The sequence below is a fragment of the Cyprinus carpio genome, chromosome A13 (assembly GCF_018340385.1).
Source record: "Cyprinus carpio isolate SPL01 chromosome A13, ASM1834038v1, whole genome shotgun sequence".
NCBI lineage: Eukaryota > Metazoa > Chordata > Actinopteri > Cypriniformes > Cyprinidae > Cyprinus > Cyprinus carpio.
The window spans coordinates 20339368-20361270 of NC_056584.1; the positions used below are offsets into that span (position 1 = coordinate 20339368).

Genomic DNA, 21903 nt, shown 5'->3' on the forward strand with positions numbered 1-21903 from the left:
GTACTGTTCTGGGAAGATACCGCTGAAACTTTTATCAATTCTGTACTTTATGTCCTCAAATTTGATTGGTCCAGAGGCGCGCAAGAGCGCTGGTAACAGCACTGGGACCAGCGCCGATAAGAGAGTATCATTCGGCTTGTTTGGTTTCATGGCGTGTCGTGAGTGGCGCTGAGTGGAAATGGAGTGGGGAGCGGATTTGCTGTTGCGCTATTAGTGTTTTCTCTTGTAGTAGCAAGCAGTGTTATGTGATTTTACCAGTATCTATTAACGGTTTTCTCAAAGGCATGGCGTTGCTATTTTTTCTCGCTCCCTGGTCGCTCGATTGGGGTTTCTTTTACAGGCAGTGTGAAATAGAAAACCCGGAGTGGATCAGTACCCGCGCTGTTACAGAACACTTGGACCGGGGGCGGGGAATCCCTGTGGCTCCGCTCCACTCGTACATGGTGTTCCAGAACACCTTTTAGTCTGTGAGTTTCGTGGTTACAAATTAAATGTTTTTTTTTTTTTTTATCTTCATCTTTTCGAGCTGTTTTTGGTTACAAACTAAATGTTTGTCGTCTTTTCAAACAGTTTCGCTGGCGAAAAGAACAATTTCATAAGATCAATTTCACAGACCAAGTCATGTTTACAATCAAAATATTGGACAAGTGAACAATATAACCATACTCTGTAAACAATTCCAAGCCGCTAAAAGTTTTATTTCACTGTGTGAAACGAAATGCTACATGTGGTTGGTTGCTGAATCTCCGAAAATTCATAAATATTGTAAATATTGTTCAATAGATGTAAACAAACATGTATCTGTAACATAATGTAGACTGTATTTGACAGTAAGTGGCTGTATCCTCAAGACTCTAAAGCATCTCTTGCATCTTGCGCGAGCATGTTTCTCTCCACATCTCTCAGTGTTCCTCCTCCCAGTAACTCTGGCTCAGAATTTGGACTCGAAGACGTCACAGCAGGGAGGACAGGAGGTTTCACTGCATTGGTAGGCTACCGGCATGACATTATAGGATGGGAACCATATAATTCAGCCCCCTCAGCAGGTTAAGTTTTATATCTGAACTTGACTGACATGGTTCGGACTGAACTGTATAAATGCATCAGTCCAGTAGTTCTCAGGCCACTGAACTAAAACCGGGAGCCGGGTGGATGTTATAGGCACTGTGGATTTTAGTCCTTGCGTATCGCATAATTGTCTAGAAGACCTTTTTCTCAACATTTGTGTCGTAGAGGAGGACATATAGCCTAGACTTTGTGTTGTAACAGCTGGATTGCACATTACAGCAGGTGAGTCTTGTTTATGTGGGAGCATTTTTATACGTTTTGGCACCCTTGACTTGACTTAGACTTTATATATTTATTATATATATTTACTTTCTTTGCGTTTAAAACTATGCCTGAAAGACTTTAACAGTTGTCTCAGATGTCTTCATTTTGTAAGACTGCTGCAGTTGAACGCTTTTAAAGAACTGTTATGCACTCACTAAAAGTGTTTGGCATGTCAATCTAATAATAATGTGTCATGAATTTTAGCTTTAACATTTTTTGAATGCCAAATTGCACATAAATGTCAGTTCGAAGCATTGTGTATGAGTTAATTGATATTAACTTATTTCATGGTGTACATCTACTTTGGCTAATTTAGAAATGTGAATTGTAAATGAATGTTCTGACTGTTTTGATTTTATCTGAACTTTTACATGGCTGGCTTAAATAGTCACACAACCACAGCTGTTGAATTAGCCTACACTTTGCTTCTTTTAAAGATTATGCCAAATCTCCTTAAAATGTTATAATTGAGATACATAAAGCGTCTGTTATTAATCTCTTACTAAGATTGGTCTGTCATGTAATACCAGTGAATGTGGAAACTGGAAAACCCAAAACCCCCATTTGTTGAAGTATTGTTACATTAAATAATATATTTGTATTATTATCCCCTTTTCCACACAATTGCCTGATAATAAACTGTCATTTTATTTTAATATATTTATTCATTATTATTTTTATTTATTTATTATTATTATTATTATTTAATTCTGTCTTATTGCCCAACTGAGCATTTTTTTCACTCTACTGTATATAAAAAAAAATTTTATTGGACTGTCTAAAGAATATTTCAGAATAAATGGGTTCCTAAGATTTATTTTTTTTTAAATAATTGTATGTGTATTTTAAAGGAGTTATGATACTCAGGAGAAATTTCTACTTGCTGCCTTTGCTGTTACAGTGCATCAGAGCACTACCTCAAGGTAAATCCATGATCCACCTGTTACTAATTAGAAATAATTAGGATTTCACTTAATTCTTCTATTGCCATTGATGTTTACATGTACATATCTAATTCTGAATTTGAGATGTCTGTATTACGAAATTTGCCCATTATTCTCTGTGCCTCCAAACACATCTGTGTTTGATTCATTAACAGAGTCTCTATGTGGAATTCAATGCAAAACAGCTTTCAAATAGTTTTGATCTGAGATTATGTAATATTTCCTGAAAGTTTTTAATGGGCTTACCTAATCATCTCATAACATCTATCTTGTATTCTCACATAATCATCTGTACTGTGCTGAAATGCTTATGTTGACTCATTCAAAGATGGCCATGTGGAAGATGAATCCATCTTCGACCTTTTCAAAATCAGCAGCATCAGCAGAAAGACGATTGGTGCCAAGCTCTTCAAGGGCCACGACTGGGACTCACCTGCATACCGCTTTATCCGCTTTGATCACATCCCTGCTGTGAGCCCCCCGGCCCTCCATCAGATCCTAAAGCAGGTCCAGAACAATGAGGGGTTTGTGTTTGTGGCCACCATACGACAAGACAAGGGCTCCAGGGGAACCCTGTTTGGTCTGGAGGGTCCCAGTGGGAGCCGTCAGTTTGAGATTGTGTCCAACGGGCGGGCCAACACACTGGATCTGGTCTACATGGTTGAGGGATCTCAGAATGTGGTGTCCTTTGAGGATGTGGACTTGTCTGATTCACAGTGGAAGAACATTACGCTGTACGTTCATGGAGAGAACGCTAACCTTTATGTAGGATGTAGCCTCATTGACAGTGTGATCCTGGATGAGCCTTTCTATGAGCATCTGCAGCCAGAGGGCAGTCAGATGTTTGTGGCCAAGGGATCTATCCGGGAAAACCACTTCAGGGTAAGACCAGTTCTTCTCCATGAACATCATCTGTACTTCATTCAATGCTTGTTATGGAATTCCTGCATAATGATTTTCTGTGCTGTGAAATAGGAAAAAAAAAAACATTTTTCAAGTATCTGAAAGAGAAATTCTATACCGTTTTACAAACAGAATGGGAAAATTATATATCTATCTAAAATATAATATATATATTATATGTATTATTTTATTTTATTTCTTAGGAATCATGTCCTTGATTAATATGGACTATTGCTTAGATATGCTACATGTGGTAATTTAAATCTGATTGAAGAAAATGATCATAAATTTCCTAAATTTGACATTGTAATTGACTCGATATAATCTCTGTCATTTTACAGGGCTTACTACAGAATGTACAGTTCCTTTTTGACACACCTATAGAGAACATCCTGAGAAACAAAGGTTGTGAGATCGCCAAACCTGGTAAGAATTCATTCAGAACTAGAATTATTTTCTGTGTTAGACTGGTGCTCCAGGGGTCAGATTATGGACTTCTGAATGTTCTAGGTTTCAGGAGCTCTATTGGATTCATTCTGTGCAGTTCATGATCAAATTTGTTTTAAGAGGGTTGGAATGTTTTCTGTTGGATTCAGTTTTCATTTTAAGCTTTTCTGGCGTTGACTTAAGTGGGTCAGAAAATCTGCAGATCAGAGCTGTGGAAATTTCTGAACGTATTACATCATGTTTATGGGAAACGCTCATGTTAGTGTGGTGGTATAAGGGTCGACCAGTTTGCACATGCCATAAAGAGGATAAAGATTGTCACATTAATATACATTGGCCGGGTGTTCATACTTTAAGAGAAGTTGGAAAAATGGAATAAGTACATACTCATAATTTTATACACACACTTGGTAAGATCATAGACTGGCTGGTTTGACTGACTGTTCCCTAAAGCTTTGGTTTCCAGGGCTCAAAATTAAGGATGGCCCACTGGTCCAAAGAGAGTTTAGGCCAGTTTATGAAATAGTCACTTGCCCTTTGTGAGTGAGTGCTGCATTGCCATTGACATTCTTACTTTTTTGTTCCTGTACATCTGTTTTTATACCTTGCAAACTGCTCCAGAAACATCCCCCCCCACCACCACCAAAAAAAAGTAAAGTAAAATTTAATGAACAATATAAATACATTTTTTCTACCAAATACAAAAACAAAATTTATTTTTAAATGTATATTATAATGAAAACTATTTATTAAATATAAAATTTGATATTTGATAAAAACCATTGCAGTTTAATGCAGAGAAGAGTGTTGAGTCTATTTGACGAGTAAATAAACTCATCACTAGAGCTGACTGACTTTGTGCTGAAATAAGTAGCTTTAGAATATGACAAAATGAAGCTTTGTGTGAGATGTGCAGGTGTGACCATTTCTCTAGCGCTGCTGCCTCAGTTCCTTTAATTATAATTGAATAAGTATGCATAGGATATGTTCCATTTCCATTGCCAGCACAGATACATGCCAGCTGCTGAACATTAGGATGCCAGTGCAGAGGTCTCTATAAACTCTCTAGTGCCCCAGTTTAGGAGTGCCACGTATTGCTAAATAAAAGCTAAAATGAACTGCCCAAAAGCCTACATAGAAAGTTGCTGAAACAGACACGCGTACACGCACTCATTTTCCCAGCACTGACTGAAACCACCAAGAGATTTGAACGAGTTCAACAGTCTCTAAAAAGCTGCTAACCCTGCATGAGTCTCAAAGGAACTTCTGGAGGTAACAACATGGCTCTTGATTTAGTGTCTCCTGTCCTCCATTAATCTGGAGAAAATTTACGCAAATGACCCCAAAATGGCTGCGGATATCTAATGGGAGTTTTGGCAAAATGGACAGCATTCCTCTGCTGTTGCGTATCCTCAACCCCACCACCATCCTCCATTTCCAAGACTTGCTTTCTTTAAATTTTTTTTCTTTCTTTAGATCTTTCTTTAAATGCTACTTCTGGGTAGCTTCAGCCCATTTATTATACTTATGTCAGTAATGTAGTGAGAGAATGATATATTCAAATGTGTGGGGTGTGGAATATCCTACAAATCTGTTAAGTGTTTTGTAATCCATGCACCACTATAAAATCTCAAACATAGCTGCTGTATTTTGACTATTCATTGTAAGTGCTCATGGGAACAACTTAATATTGTATTAATTCACATATACTATTTCAAATTAAAGTTAATTTACATCCTCTTTATCTTTAGGGTCATTTCTTAAATTTGAAGTTACTCTTAGTTACTCTTAAGTAATAATTACTATTTAATAAATTAAATTTTTTGACACCCATGTTCTGCATTCTCTTCTCTCTTAGAGAAGTTAACGTGGTTAATGAGAGTACAGAGACTGTGTCTGTCGGTACGGCCATCTCCACCAACTTCATTGAACAGAAGGAGAAAATAGCATCAGACGTGTGCGAACGTTCCTGTGAGGAACTCACCAACATGGTCCAGGAGCTCAAAGGTCTCCGTATTGTTGTGGGCAATCTCATCGATGGCTTGCAGAAAGTGGTAAATGTGTTTTACTTAATTAATGTGTTTCATTTGAAAGCAGTTGCAGTGAATAGGGGCTGAGGCTTTCAAGCAGTAAGAAAGTCACAACAGCACCTTAAAAGTCTCATAAAAGTAATCCATATGACTTGTATGCCATAAGTCTTCTGAAGTCATATGATAGCTTTGTGTGAAAAAAACACCTTGAAAGCCTCAATTCTCATTTATTGTATTTATATATTGTATTATTGTATTGTATTTATATAATTGCTTTGAAATTTGCATTGCATGTTTTCAACTGAAAACAGATAATGAAGCGATTCGAGCATACATTAGCATCTAAAAACACTATATAAATGCATCAGTCATTCATTCAAAGTAATATGGAAAAACATGCGGGTGAATAAAGATGTTTGATTTTTTTGATCTGAAATGTACATGTTATTTCATAAAGCCCCATTGTTCAGGTTGGAGTCCAACCTGTGATTTGGTGAATTTATTACAGATTAAATATCTGACTGTGCAAGCAAAAATTCTTTTAGTCTAAACAGAACCATTAAAGGAAAACAGGGCTAAAAGAGGCAGTGGAAAACGTGAAGATGTGGGCTGATATTTTATGGTTTGTTTTAGAGGGAGATAGGAAGTGTGAATTGGAACCGAGTCATGTCTGGCAGTGTTTAAACAGCCCCTTTATCCTCCACTGGGAGCTTCCCAGCGATGAGGGAGTCTGGGCATAATCTCTGGGAAATCCAGCCACTGGATGCTGCGGGTCCCAGAGGCTCTTCCAGATCATGTGGTGTTCTGTTGCACAGCCTAACACTCATGACTTCTACCTATGCATCTTGATCGCACTCACACATGCACAAATTAATTCATCAGCACACACTGAATGTGGTTGTATTTTGTGTGTGTGTGTTATTGTATGTTCTTAGTGTGCATCAGAAGTTAATAACCTTTTCCCCTCTTTTGCATTCCTCTTAGATTTTTTTCCCTTCCCTCAACCTCTTGTTCTGTCTCTTTCCTCTTTCTCAGCTCTTTACTTGTGGCCACAAATGCATGATAGTTTGTGCTAATGCATCTCAAGACTGCAAAGTTCTAGTTTGGGTGTTCTTGTTTTTCATTTCTTTTTTTAAAAAGAAAGAAAAACAATATAGAAACAACTGGCAAAGATGAACAAAGTAGCAAAAATCTGAAAAGAGAATTTTTGTATTCAAACATTACAAGGTGAAAAATAAGATGATTTGATGTTGCAATTGTCAACATTTCATGCACAGATCATAAGTAAATTACATGTAGATCAAAAGTTACCTGAAGACGCTTTATTTCTGCATGGTGGTCAACCAGCAATGGCAATTGGGTTGTATAGAAATAATCTAAATTTTAAAATATATTGAAATAGAAAACAGTTTTATAAATTGTAGTATAATATTTGACAGTGTTACTGTTTTTAGTCTATTTTTGACCAAATAAATGCAGACTTTCAAAAACTTGCTTTTAAAATCTTACTGAACCCAAACTTTTGAACGGTAGTGTACATGGAAATACTTAACAAGCGCAAAGTTCATCATCATTTCTCACAGGTTAACATTAGAGATCAACCAGAGCATGTCAATTTGACAGCAGAAAAAGTCATTTTCAAGTCAAAAGGTCACAATGAGAAAATCATCCCAGATTTCCTGGGGCAGAGCTTCCTGTAGGGTCAAGGATGTGTTCATTCCATTTCAGTTTTACTCACCTCTATTTATCTACATGTGGAAGACACTGACAGAAGTAGTTGACCGTTTGTCCATCTGTCTTTCTATGTGTCTGTCGGTTAGACTGAGGAGAACACTGTGATGAAGGAGGTGCTGGGGAACATGAAGAACATCAAAGACAAGCGCATGTGCTGGCAAGACGGCCGTCTCTTTGAGGATAAGGAGGACTGGGTTGTGGACAGCTGCACTAAATGTACCTGTCAGGTAGGAAGAACTGTGACATATGATGAATGGAAGAGAAAGAGCGAATGACAGTCTGCTTTTGTTCTTACTCTTTATGCTGTATGGCTTTATGTTGCAGGAATCAAAGATTGTATGCCATCAGATCACATGTCCTCCAGTATCCTGTGCCAGCCCAACTTTCCTGGATGGTGAATGCTGTCCATTGTGTCTGCGTGAGTAACGATTCTGACACATTGCTGATATTCACACTCTCATTTTCAATTCATGTCTACAGGTTACGTACATTCATTTCAGAGATGTTGTGCTGTTTGAAATAAAGTTATTTTCTTCACTAATATCATTTGTGTGAACTGTATTTAAATGTCTGAATTTTATATCAAAGTCAACTTGGGATGTTTCTCATGCTAACCTTGTGTGGAAATGTTTTTAATATAGCCCATTATAGTTTTATATGAATGGATTTCCCTAAAAATATTGTAGGATACAAAGTTTTTCATGTCATTGGGTGCATACACACATACACTTCTGTTCAAATGTGAGGTCAGAAATTGTTCATTTTAATCAGCAAGGATGCATAAAATTGAACAAACATGAAAGTAAAGACATTTATTAGGTTAAAAGTATGTCAGTTTCAAATAAATGCTGTTCTTTAAACTTTCTGTTCATCAAATGATCATGAAAAAACACTTCCAAATCTTTTGTAGAAAAAGCACAGCCATTGTTAACTAATAATAATTATAAATCATTCTTGAGCAGCTAATAAGCATATTAGAATGTTTTCTGAGAGATCATGTGATGCTGAAGACTGGTGCTTTGTTGTCACAGGAATAAATAACATTTTAAAATATAAAAAAAAAATAGAAAACCAATATTTTTAATTAAATTAATGCTTCATAATATTGCTGTTTTATTGTATTTTGATCAAATAAATGTAGCCTTGGTGAGCATAAAATGCTTCTTTCAAAAACATTTTAAAAAATCTTACTAACCAAACTTTTGAATGGAAGCTTATACAGGCCAGCTTTGCAGAGGAACTTTTCTCCAAATTTTCTTTTCTTTAATGGTACAGAACTGTTATTGTTTTAAAATTGCATATGTTTGCCAACCACACATTTTTATTATCCCTGAGTAAAAAGCATTACTGTATGTTCCCATGCTCTGAAGTGGGTTAAGAAAGATGATGTCATGTATAACTAAAGCTCCAAAACATCAGAGGCAAAGAACAATGCTGCCTTTGCTCTTCAAATATTCTAGCAACAAGGAGCACCATGATTTGTGTGTTGGGGTTAGAATAAGGTGAATTGTGCCTGACGTTACAAGTGCTAAATGTGCTTGTGCATTTATGTGTGTACAGCTAAAGATAGCGAGGATGGCTGGTCTCCTTGGTCTGAATGGACGGAGTGTACCGTCACATGTGGAACAGGCACCCAGCAAAGAGGCAGGTCATGTGATGCCACAAGTAACCCCTGCAGTGGCCCCTCCATCCAAACCCGCAGATGCAACTTGGGAAAATGCGACAGTCGTGGTGAGACAGCCAGTCTTTGTTTGCACACTTTCTTTGAACACCTGTACTTTGGTCATGTAAAGACATTTTGGACACAATTTTACTGTCTGTTTTGTCCATAAAGTCTAAAACCTTGGAGGAAAACCACATAACAGTGGTTTGAGTGGTATTGGATTAAATCCTGTTGCTTGTGGCTTTAAGAAATGTGGTAGGTCACCCTATAACTGCAAGTGCACAATTTGTTCTCTCACTAATTTGTTTCAGGAGGATCAGTGCATCAGATAATTGCAAGAGTAAAAGTATTGCACTCATCTGTAACGTCTCCACAGACCAGAGTGAAAGGGTTTGTGTTCTAAACCAAGTAAAAAGAGAGATCTGAAATGCAGCTGTCACAATATGTAAACAGCTGTTAAAAATAATGGAAATGGAAGAAAAAGAATCAGTTCATCAAGACTCCGGCTCTTGGTTTTGTTTCAGCCAATATCACTAAATCTTTATGGGAAAAAAAATACTTATTTTGGCTGTTGTTTTTGTTGTTTTGAATTGGTTATGAGCTTTTGAAGCAACAGTTCATCCAAAAATGAAAATTCGTTGATTTACTCATTTCATTCCATACTTGTATGACTTTTTCATGAAAAATAAATTGAGAATGTACTGGTTGCTCTTAATGCAATTACAGTGAGTGAGGTCTGATGCTTTTAAGCTTCAAAATGATGCAAAAGCACAATAAAAGTGTCACAAACAATCCTGAGTGGTGCAAAAAGCACATTTAATTTTATCCGAAACAGTTGAGTGTGAATCTGGAAATGTAATATGTTGGTTGTTGAACATATCATGGCAGTTTGGAATTGAAATGAAATTCTGGAAAGGAACCACATTAAGCTTTATACATCGATAATCCTCACCTGTAATCAAAATAATGTATAGGTACGTTTTTGGTGTTAGCAAAAATGTAGGTTGAGGCTCGTTTGTGTTATTTGACTTTTTATGAAACCATACAGTATCTTTGTATGAGGACTTCAAAGCACATTGATTATAGTGCATAAATCATATGGATCACTTTTATTATTCTTGTTTTATGGTGCTTTTGTGTCCTTTATGACGGTTGAAAGGTTCAATCTCTACTTATTGTAATGAAATGAAAAAGAGCAACTGGTACAATTTGTCAAATTTTCTCCTTACATGTTCTTCAAAAGACATAAACTAATGAGTTTGGAACAACATAAGAAAATACTGAGTGAAGTTTCAATTTTGGGTCAACCTTTAAAGTGGGTCATATCAACCAAAAATCATCAACTATAATAACTGCAGAAATCCCTGCCAACCATTTGCATTGGCAGTAGGCTGAATGACACTCAAGCGGTAAGCAGTAATCCTTCTATGGCTAGCACCCACTTACCTAGATTTCATAAAATCAGTTATTACTACTGATTCAATGTTACATCGCTCAATTGATGTTCATTAGCCAAACTGTGATTTCAAGCCATTCCATTCCCTTGCAGAATGTGACATGATACTGACCTAATTTTGTGGAATTTGGATAAATCTGTAACAACATCAGTGTTTTCTTTCATCATCTGCTGTAAATATTTATGAAGCTTGTGCTAATAGATAAAGATAAAGCGAGGGAACGAGTTGGTATTCATCACTTATGCTCAGTGAGGTTTTAATGAGCGGCATATGGCTCTTTGTGGTGTACCAGTGCTAACTCTGGCTTATGGCGGACTCAGATGTTTTTTTATAACTGACAAATGTTACCAGCTGGTATCTTGGACAGCGATGGGCAAACTGGCCTTTGTTACAATTACCGCTCAACAATATCTATAAGTATTCAGACAGAATCAGTCTCTCTCCTCCTCATGTTGTCGGTTAGTATATTCAGACCCATGTGGTTGTGGGAAAAGAATATAGCTGACAGTGTGTGAGGAGGCACACACACTTAATGCTCATTGAGTCACCACTGGCCTGAATACACTATCAAGTCTTTCCCATGCTGAATCCCAAAGAGAGGATGAGGTGATGGGTCCAGAATTGTGACCTACATGGTCATCGCTTCATCAAGTTTATTGGCCGTCCCGCCTTGTGTCATTCCTGGACTTCATACCTCTGGACTTACTAATATAAATGAAAGATGTCATTGTTTGTGTGGGATTGTTTGCTGCTTTAACTTTGTCTTCAAGTCATGTCAGAATGATCGCTTTTATGAAATGAGTGCACGTAATCACCTCCACAATTTTGTTTTAGCCCAAAATTTCCATTGGCAGTTGGTTTTCAATCATAGTGAAGTTTTATTTGCCGGAAAACACAAAAAATAAACTAATTTTAATATTATATATTCAAGCAAAACTTTATGCATATCTATTATTTGTTCTTTGCTTTCCATTTAGTTGAATTAGGGGTAAACAAATGCCTTAACTTTGCCATTAAAGTGTAAGAAAGAAGAGCTCATTATATACATTACCTTTAAAAAGTACATTGTACTGTAGTTACAACTTCCAAATACAAGAGCAGGATCTTCCACAAGGACTAAAAAGCCGGCATATGCAATTGTTTTTGATGACCATGCCAGGTCTCTGCCTTTCATTATAGTCCGTCAAGATGGTGGTTGGAGTTTGTGGTCCCCCTGGTCATCATGCTCTGTGACGTGTGGAGAGGGACAGATCACGCGAATACGCCACTGTAACTCCCCCGTCCCTCAGCTGGGAGGAAAGGACTGTGAGGGCAGCGGGAGAGAGACGAAAAAATGTGAAGCCAAACCCTGTCCAAGTGAGTGCTGGTAGCCTTGCACTTCTTATTTGTTTATTAAACTTAGTCTTGAGAAATGAAGACTATATTAGACTATATTAGACCGATTTGCATAGTGTGATCTTGGAATACAACAGTTTACATGGATAATTTGTCTCTGTAAACTCTGTTTTATCTTCAGATTTTTACTGTACTCTCTTCTTCTTATAGTTGATGGAGCCTGGGGCCCATGGTCTCCTTGGGCAATCTGCTCTGCTACCTGTGGGGGAGGAACAAGGACACGAACACATGTGTGTAACAGCCCTCATCCACAGTATGGCGGCAAGAAATGCCCAGGAGAGTCCAAGGACACTGCTTCCTGCAACAAACAGGACTGCCCTGTTGGTATGTTACCTTCCAATATTTGAATTTATTTCTCACTCCACACATATTCTCTCTCATTGACTGTGTTCGGCTATATATCTATGGGACCATATTGTAGATTGTCCCCATTGCTGAGCCATTACAATAAAGCAGAAAGGTGAATTAGCGTTTGATTGGGTGTTGCAGGGGAAATAAAAAGGCAAGGCGATACACTACAGTTCAAAAGTCTGGGATCAGTAAGTTTTTTAAAGAATCAAATATAAAGAAATACTTTTATTCAGCAAGGAAGTATTCAGTTAAGCAAATGTAATAAAAAAGACATAATGTTACAAAAGGTTTCTATTTCAAATCAGTTTAGATCTTTCTATTCATCAATTCAATTCAAGTTTATTTTTTTTAGCGCTTATTACGATACAAATCACTGCAAAGCAACTTTACAGAAAATTAAGTTTCTACAATATTTAGTAGTAGCTTATCAGTGGTGACTGTTAGTTTGTGTGCATATGGCAGAAATTTTCGGAAAAATCAATAAAAGACATAAACAAACAGATGATTAACACTATTAACAGCAATTATGCAATCAAACTTATAGCAAAATGTGGGAGTTCTGTATGTTGTCTCTGGGTTAGCATCATCTGAGGTCCTCTGAGGGGTTGGCATCATCTCTTCTCATCAAAAACAAAATTCTGAAAAAAACGGTATCACAAAAATATTAAGCAGCACAACAACACAGATAGTAATAATAAATGTTTCTTGAGCAACAAATCAGCATATTAGAATGATTTCTGAAAGATCATGTGACACTGAAGACTAGAGTAATGGCTATTTTGCCATCTCAGAAATAAATTAAATTTTAAAACATTAAAATAGAAAATATTTATTTTCAGGTGTAATAATATTTCACAATATTACAGTTTTTACTGCATTTTTGATCAAATAAATGCAGCCTTTGTTAGCATAAGAGACTTCTTTCAAAAACCTTTGAACAGCTGCATAAATGTGAAATTCATCTTATCAGTGGGTTCTATTATTTGAAGACCTCTTAAGACTGACACGTCATGCATAATGTCTCTAGTTTCATCTTGAGATTTATGAAATGCAAATCAATTTCATGAGTAAGCTTAAAGCCTCTCCCTTTTTTATTCCCTGCTTCTTTAGATGGTTGCCTATCTAACCCGTGCTTCGGGGGTGTTGACTGCACCAGTTCCCCTGATGGCTCGTGGGAGTGCGGGCCCTGCCCTGTCGGTTTCCGTGGCAATGGAACATTCTGTGAGGATGTGAATGAGGTACAAAGGGAAAAGAGCTGGAGCTGGGAAAAGTAAAATTGTAGTTAGGGCTGTGTGACAAGCAATTGTTTTACTGCATTACTCACAATTCAACACAGAAAGCATAGCCAAACAAAAATGTTCCTCCAGCCCTTGTTCTATAGATACACTGATTTGAACCCAACAAATCCCAATAAATGGGAACATTATTGAAAAAATGCTTTTTAAAACATGTTTCCTAACATTCCTGTTTGCTTCTTCTGTCCTATAGTGTGACATGGTGCCTGATCTTTGTTTTAAAAACGGTGGATCCCAGCGCTGTGTCAACACAGACCCAGGATTCCACTGCTTGCCTTGCCCTCCTCGATACAAAGGCAATCAGCCCTTTGGAATGGGAGTGGAGGCTGCCAAGCTTAATAAACAGGTTAGTTATGCAGTCTATGGACAGATTGGATCAATTATTGCACAAGTATCTGTGAACCCTGGACCACAAACCAGTCTTAAGTGTCAATTTTTCGAAATTGAGATTTATACATCATCTGAAAGCTGAATAAATAAGCTTTCCATTGATGTATGGTTTAGTAGGATCGGACAATATTTGGTCGAGATACAACTATTTGAAAATCTGGAATCTAAGGGTGCAAAAAAATCAAAATACTGAGAAAGTCGCCTTTAAATTTTTCCAAATGAATTCTTAGCAATGCATATTACTAATCAAAAATTCAGTTTTGATATATTTACAGTAGGATATCTTCATGGAACATGATCTTTACTTAATATCCTAATGATTTTTGGCATAAAAGAAAAATCGATAATTTTTACCTATACAAAGTTTTTTTGGCTATTGCTACAAATATACCCCACAACTTAAGACTGGTTTTGTGGTACAGGGTCACATATAAATGTGTCATTAGTCTGGATGAAACCTGGAAAGCGCAAGTTCAAACGTGAGTATTTTATGTTAAATAATCCATACTTTACTATTATTTTGGAATTTACTATTTTATGTACAACTGCCACTTCATTCCTAAATAAATTCTAAATAAAATTAACTGGTTGCTTGCTTAGCTTGTCAGTCAGGTGGTCTCTTCTGGTCTAATTGTACAATTCTTTCTCATGTTGTTTGTATGTATGCTAAAGATTAGATGTCAAACTTTTGCATAAGTTTCTCTAGAATGGTAGTCCGAGTAGAAAGTGTGTTCTGAGAAATTTTAGACAAAGCATGTCTTCTAAATGAAAAAAATCTTTCGGGCCCACAATGGCGGCCAAGCATATGGATCTTGCTCTAATTCTTCCATTCCTCACGGATGAATAAATTTAGCAGATTTCTTGGAAAGCTGACTCATTTGCTTTTTTTTGTCCAAAAGTTTCATAACGTCCACAACTAATAGGTTTGTCACCAACCTCCAGCTTGCACTGCTTTGATCCAACACCCAAGAGCAATAAATTGACAGAGGGCTGAAAGGAATTGTCTCAGATTTTATAGCTGCGATCAAATAGCTTTTTAAATAAGGTGCCCGGTTGTGCACAGCTGAAACCAACAAAACTGTAGGAAATTATCAATAGGAAGTATTTTAAGAGCCTCACAACATAATTCCCAGTTGTCTCTCTAGGCTATGAACCAGTTTTTTCGCCATAATTGGACTGCTATTGAGCGTTGCTGAAGTCAGTTTATTTTTCAGGAGTGTGAGCAAGAAAACCCCTGCAAAGACAAGACTCACAACTGCCACAGGTCCGCTGAGTGCATATTCTTTGACCACTTCAGTGACCCCATGTTTAAATGCGAGTGTAAGATCGGCTATGCTGGGGACGGCCTCATCTGCGGCGAGGACTCTGACCTTGATGGTTGGCCCAATCAGAACCTGGTGTGTGGAGCCAACCAGTCCTATCACTGTAAAAAGGTAATAGAGTTATTGTCTTTTTTTGTGGCTACAAGACGTAATTTGTTATAACTGTGACTTTTAATTGACTAAAAATCTAACAAATTAATCGCAACGGTTACTGAAAATAATTGCTCTTATGCCCACCAATGCTGCATTTATTTGATGAAAAATACAGTAAAAACAGTAATATGCTGGAAATATTATTACACTTTAGATTATTACACTTTAAATTTTAAATTATGTGTTAATTTTCCCAACTAAGGAGAATTATATTTTTTCCTATTCCTGTGCAGGACAATTGTCCCAACCTTCCAAACTCAGGCCAAGAGGACTTTGATAAAGATGGTCAAGGAGACGCCTGTGACAAAGACGACGATAATGATGGAATAATGGATGAGGCGGTAGGCAGACTTCTTAACAATATTGTTAAAAATCAGCCATGTTTTGTTTTGATTTAAACTAAGCTTGTTTTTTTTTCTTCTGTGCCCCAGGACAACTGTCCCCTACTGTACAATCCCAGGCAGTTTGACTACGATAAAGATCTTGTCGGTGATCGTTGTGATAACTGTCCATATGAACACAACCCCGCTCAGATCGACACAGACGGTAATGGCGAGGGAGATGCCTGCTCTGTGGACATTGATGGAGATGGTGAGAAACTACCACATGCATTCCCACAATTACTAAGTTAACAGAACTCACAATTTGTTTATACACTCAACAAGCTTGGGATTCTGTCATGGTTAGACCCAGGCTGGGTTTAAACCCAAGTGCTTTTTTAATGTAAACTAAAAGCATTTTTGTATTACTGAAACAGATAGTTTTACAGGTCCATTCAGCTGAGTGTAATGCTATTGCTTGCTTGTGTTGCAGAGGTTCTGAATGAGCATGATAACTGCCCTTACATTTACAATACTGACCAGAAGGACACAGACATGGATGGAGTGGGTGACCAGTGTGATAACTGTCCTCTGCTGCACAACCCTAACCAGGTACAACAGGCTCTAGCTCAACTCTTTCCACTAAACATACACTCAAAAACACAAATGTTCACTAGGAGGAATGTTTTGCAGCAGTTTAACAAAGTCATTTGTATGCTTTAACAGACTGACTCAGATAATGACCGAGTTGGTGACGAGTGCGACAACAATCAGGACATTGATGAGGACGGCCACCAGAACAGCCTGGATAATTGTCCCTACATTCCTAATGCCAACCAGGCCGACCATGACAAAGATGGGAAAGGAGATGCTTGCGATTTTGATGACGATAATGACGGAATCCCTGATGACAAGGACAACTGCAGACTGGTGCCCAACAAAGATCAACTGGACTCTGACGGTGAGTGAATCTATTGCTTAAAACAGCCAGTGTTTGTCTGTATTTCTACTGACTGTGAAAAGAAAAGTTAACACATGTATGCACATAGAATAACAGTTATAGAAATGCTGAGACTTCATTTCTGTGTAGAAATGCAACACTGGCAGTAATTTGTCATTTTTTGCTCAAAGAAGGCCAGCTTTACAACACTTTAAAGGAGCCAGAGTCAGTCATCTTTAATCTGTTCATTTTTATCCAAGTTATTTATTTATTTATTTTTTGGGCCACATTTTTCCCCTTTGCATCCGTTGAGATTTAGACATATTTACAACTGGAAAATTTCCTTTAGTGTAGCCAGGGTCAAGGAAAATGATGTCACACTCTCACAGCTTGCATGTGGTTTCTGAAGGGTGCGTGTGGTTTACCCCACTGTGCTGCATTTTGTTAAGGCTACCTTATTGTGTTGGTGGGAAAATGGAAACAGGTTACAGTCGGAGGTCGAAGTTGTCAGGTGCTAGCATATTTCTCACACCTCATTATATTTTGTTTATTTGATAGTGTCAACATGGTTCCAAAGCGAGAAAGTCAACTACTGTACTGTAAAAACAGACACATTAGCAAAGAGCTGGCAGCCTACTTGACTTCCCTCTTATTTGAGTGCTAAAGTCTGGATTTAATAGATTTCACATTTGAAGCCAGTCATATGTTAATGCATATGACATGAAAAGACAGCTGAGATTGCTTTGTGCTTAAAGAAGAGAGCTGGAATACCAGATGAAACTTTCTACTTCTTTTTGTTACAATATTTCTCCTTTTGTTGTAGTGCTGGCAATTATATTACCCACAATCCCCCAAAATATAGTACAATATAATACATTTAAGCTCATTTATTTAAAAAATAAATATTAAAATAATAAATGTAATAATAATAAATATTGTAAAAAATAATTATTAAAATAAAAAAAGCAATAATTATTAACAAAGAAATAAATAATAAATTATATTACATATAATATTATACTATAGTATAATATAAAATAATATAAAACATTTTAGTTCATTTATTTTATTATTATTAAAAAAAATAAATGAATAAATATTCTAATAAATTATTGAAAAAAACGGTAATAATTAATAACCAATAAATAAATATAATATATTATAATATAATATAATATAATATAATATAATATATATAATATAATATAATATATATAATATAATATAATATAATATAATATAATCACACTCTAAATTGTGGGCAGGGCTATAATAATAATAATAATAATAATAATAATACTATTTACATTTTTGATGACTTGCATCACATTTTTTTAGAATATTTATTATTAATTTAGTTTTTTATAAATCTAAATATTAATATAAATAAAGCATTATTATATCATATAAATGTTGATATTATTATTATATTGTATTATATTGTCTTTTACGTCATTTATATTATTTATTATTTAAAAAGTGAATTTATAATAATATTAATGATTATTAACTACTATTAATGACTAATAATATTTATGTGCATGTTTTTGGCTGTTAAAAATGGCAGATTTAACAATTTAAACAGATCTACTGAGATTAATGATGAGCTAATCTAACTTTATCCACAGGGGATGGAAGAGGCGATGTCTGCAAAGATGATTTTGACAATGACAACATTCCAGACATTTTGGATGTGTGCCCTGAGAACGACGCCATCGGTAACACTGACTTCCGGAAGTTTCAGATGGTGCATTTGGACCCCAAAGGAACTACACAAATTGATCCCAACTGGGTGGTCAGACATCAGGGCAAAGAGTTGGTTCAGACTGCCAATTCTGACCCTGGTATTGCTGTGGGTGAGTATGTGAGCTGCCGGGGTAGCCCGTCTGGTCATGATTTTTACGTAGAGTTTGATGTCATTGAGTAAATAAGACCTCAACATTTGAATCACTCTTCAGGTTTCGATGAGTTCAACGCTGTGGATTTCAGTGGCACTTTCTACGTCAACACTGACAGAGATGACGATTATGCTGGGTTTGTGTTTGGCTATCAGTCCAGCAGTCGATTTTATGTGGTAATGTGGAAGCAGATAACTCAGACGTACTGGGAAGTTAATCCTTCAAAAGCCCTTGGTATCTCTGGAGTTTCTCTGAAAGTGGTCAACTCTACCACGGGCACAGGGGAGCACCTGCGTAATGCCCTGTGGCACACCGGTGACACTCCTGGACAGGTGAGGCTGACTGCTCATCAAATACGACATCTGTTAGCGTTCAAGAGAAGCTTGGCTCAAACTAATTGCTGATGTGGTCTGGCAGGTCCGCACTCTGTGGCACGACCCTAAGAATATCGGCTGGAAGGATTACACTGCGTACAGGTGGCATCTCATCCACAGACCCAAGACAGGATTCATCAGGTGAGCTAACAGGAAGGCCTTTAACTGCCAGGGGAATCTTATAAAGTGTGTAGAGTTAACAGGTCTATATTCCTTTTCTCCAGAGTGGTGGTTTATGAGGGGAAACAGATCATGGCAGACTCGGGGCCGGTTTATGATAAAACCTTTGCAGGAGGGAGATTAGGACTGTTCGTGTTTTCCCAAGAACTGGTTTACTTCTCTGATCTCAAGTACGAGTGTCGAGGTGAGTAGTTTGTCATAACAGAATGTGGCCATTTCTTTAATTACACACTTTTCTCAGTGTAAATTTACATTAATATTCAAATTAATTAAAAAGTTAAATGTTAAAATAAAATAATTGTATTATAATATATATTATAATGTATAAAATAATAAATATTAATAAAATAATTATTAAAATAAAAAAACAGTAATAGTTATAAGAATAATGTTTTAATAAATATTCTTAAATCTGTGTTATTCATTTAAATTTTTAATACATTTAAATATTAATATAATTGAAGTAAAAATGTTATATTATATTGTATGCATACAGCTGACTGTTAGTGAACATTTTGAGATTACATATTTAGTAGCAAAGAGATGGGAAGTGATTTTATTTTTATTATTTATTTATTTTGAAACATTTTGAATGTTTTATGTTATGTGTTAAAATATTGTATAGCTTAACAGAAGTGAAAAACAAAGCCACACCTTTCACGTTTTACAAGAAACTTTTTTCTGCTTTTCAGATAAATGAGAAAGAGAAGAAATGACTCCCTTAAAGGACTTTAGCACAACAACAGATTTTCACACTCTCTGACAAAACACAAAAAGACTTTGGTGGACTACAAACATAAAACAGGCTCCAAACCTCCTCCTGAGGTGAAAGACTTAACTTAAATTGCAAGCACATTTAATCACAATGTTTTTGTGTCCTTGAGTCAATATTTGTTAGCCAAAGTTTGGGTAATGTTAATTGAACATTACATATGTGGTATTTCTTTACAAACACAATCTAGAGGAAAAACAATCACAAAACTTCATCCTCTGGCATTTTTATCACCAACTGCTTTACTTGCACAAGATTTTTTTACTTCCTGTGTATTGTTACAATGTGTAGTATTACCTTTGAATTTGTTGTTGTAATGGAGACATCTTTTTCTACAACCCTCAATTCTAACAGGGGCTTTGATCAGCATATATGTTTTAGAGACCTTTGAGATGAAGATGTTTATATTAAGACTGTATCATAATTACTTGTGTAAAGTATTTATATGACTCTTGCAATTCAGTATCAAATCATATCTTTTTTTTTTCTTTTTTTATAATGCTTTCAGAACCTACACGTTGTAAATACTAATTTATTTGTTTACACTGACCAAATATAACTATTGCAGAAATAAAGATTTTAAAAAGTACATTTTTATTGGTGCACTTCCAGACATCCATAATGCAATTTCATGCCTATGTAATTGTTTAGGTGTTTTTCAAATGTGAGACTGAGTGTACTATTGTTTCGTTTTGTGTTTGTCCTGTAATGCCACACTGCATGTGTTACATTTAACACAAATTTGCTGGTTTTGAACCACTTTTTCCTTTAGTTTCTTATGTTTTGTCTGTTAACTAAAGAAACTTTCATGGAGAACACAATACGTAACAGGACAAACAGTTCTGTTTGTATCAGAGAAACAGAGACTCTCATACATAAGAGATTGTCATTCATCGTCCAGATCTTTTGAGCCTGAACATTCATCTGTTTTGTCTTTCTTTTGCTTGTTAAATGATTTTATTTTCATAACCATCTTTTATATTTTGTAAAAAGTGCAATGCCTTTGATTTTTTTTATGCCACATCCCCAGAAAACCTTGTAAAGTTTTCTAATATTGTTATTCTCACAGGTTTTTTCTTTAATAAAAGGTTTAGACACAGTTTTTCATTTGGACTGGTGTTTTGGAGTAGTTCCAAATGCTATAATGGGATGTATGATTGCTTTTAAAGATGTCTATCAGATAATTTATGTGGCTGCAATAAACCCTGCATCATGTCTTTCCTTAATTGCTAAACAACTATTTTAACTGTGCATGCACAAAGAGGCCTTAAAAGTACTGGAACATGGGCCTATATTCACTTCTCCAAAGCTCACTTGAATATAGATTAGTACATGCGATTTTATGCCGTGGTAAAGCATGTACAGTCATTAGTTCAATGATGACATGAATAGTTTTGGTGAGCTATCTCTTTAAAAAGTATTTTGTATAAAAATAGTGCCACATGGATGACATATTTTTGTAGGCCAAAACCCAGAAACGACTTCCGGTTTCATCATCCTGAAGTCAGTGGGGTTTTGATTGAAATAAGGTCTGTGGTTAACACAACTCAGTCTTCACATTTTATTCAGCAATAGGTTGCCAAGTGGCTAAATGGGTTTGTTGGGGACATTATTAACAATAAAAAGTTGTGTTTCATGCAACAGTGGTGTAGTTCATTTATAGCCTGCATTTCCCTTTTTACGTGAATGACTTCAGACTTTAAAACTAATAAAAAGTTGTGTTCACAACTCAGTCTTCACATTTTTTTTACGTGATTTCAGCAAAACATAAAATACATCAATAAAGATAAGAATACCCCATTGTGAGAAGCTCATCTTACAAGTCAACTCTTACATTTTTAAAAGCTTTTAACTCTTGAAAAAGGTGGTTGTTGCCAAGTGGCTAAATGGGCTGTATCTTGACATCAAAAACCATCAAAAAAAAAATTAAATAAAATATCACACAGAAAACAATTAAAGGTGACGTTCAAGTCATGCAACAGTGGTGTAGTTCATTTATAGCC

The 21903-nt window shown here is 36.1% G+C and overlaps 1 protein-coding gene across 1 annotated transcript; it reads left to right on the forward strand.

Annotated features, from left to right (window-relative positions):
- The first annotated feature begins 773 nt into the window (after positions 1–773).
- Positions 774–20999, forward strand: LOC109052908 (thrombospondin-2-like). Its single transcript, XM_042769260.1, has 22 exons — positions 774–1290; positions 2184–2255; positions 2605–3158; positions 3521–3605; positions 5487–5680; positions 7477–7617; positions 7715–7808; positions 8951–9121; positions 11690–11866; positions 12056–12229; positions 13367–13494; positions 13745–13897; positions 15156–15374; positions 15650–15757; positions 15848–16007; positions 16230–16348; positions 16463–16697; positions 18305–18532; positions 18635–18906; positions 18992–19089; positions 19173–19312; positions 19821–20999. The coding sequence occupies exons 2-22, from the start codon at positions 2189–2191 to the stop codon at positions 19826–19828; spliced, it is 3525 nt and encodes a 1174-aa protein (XP_042625194.1). The 5' UTR covers positions 774–1290; positions 2184–2188; the 3' UTR covers positions 19829–20999.
- Positions 21000–21903: the final 904 nt, after the last annotated feature.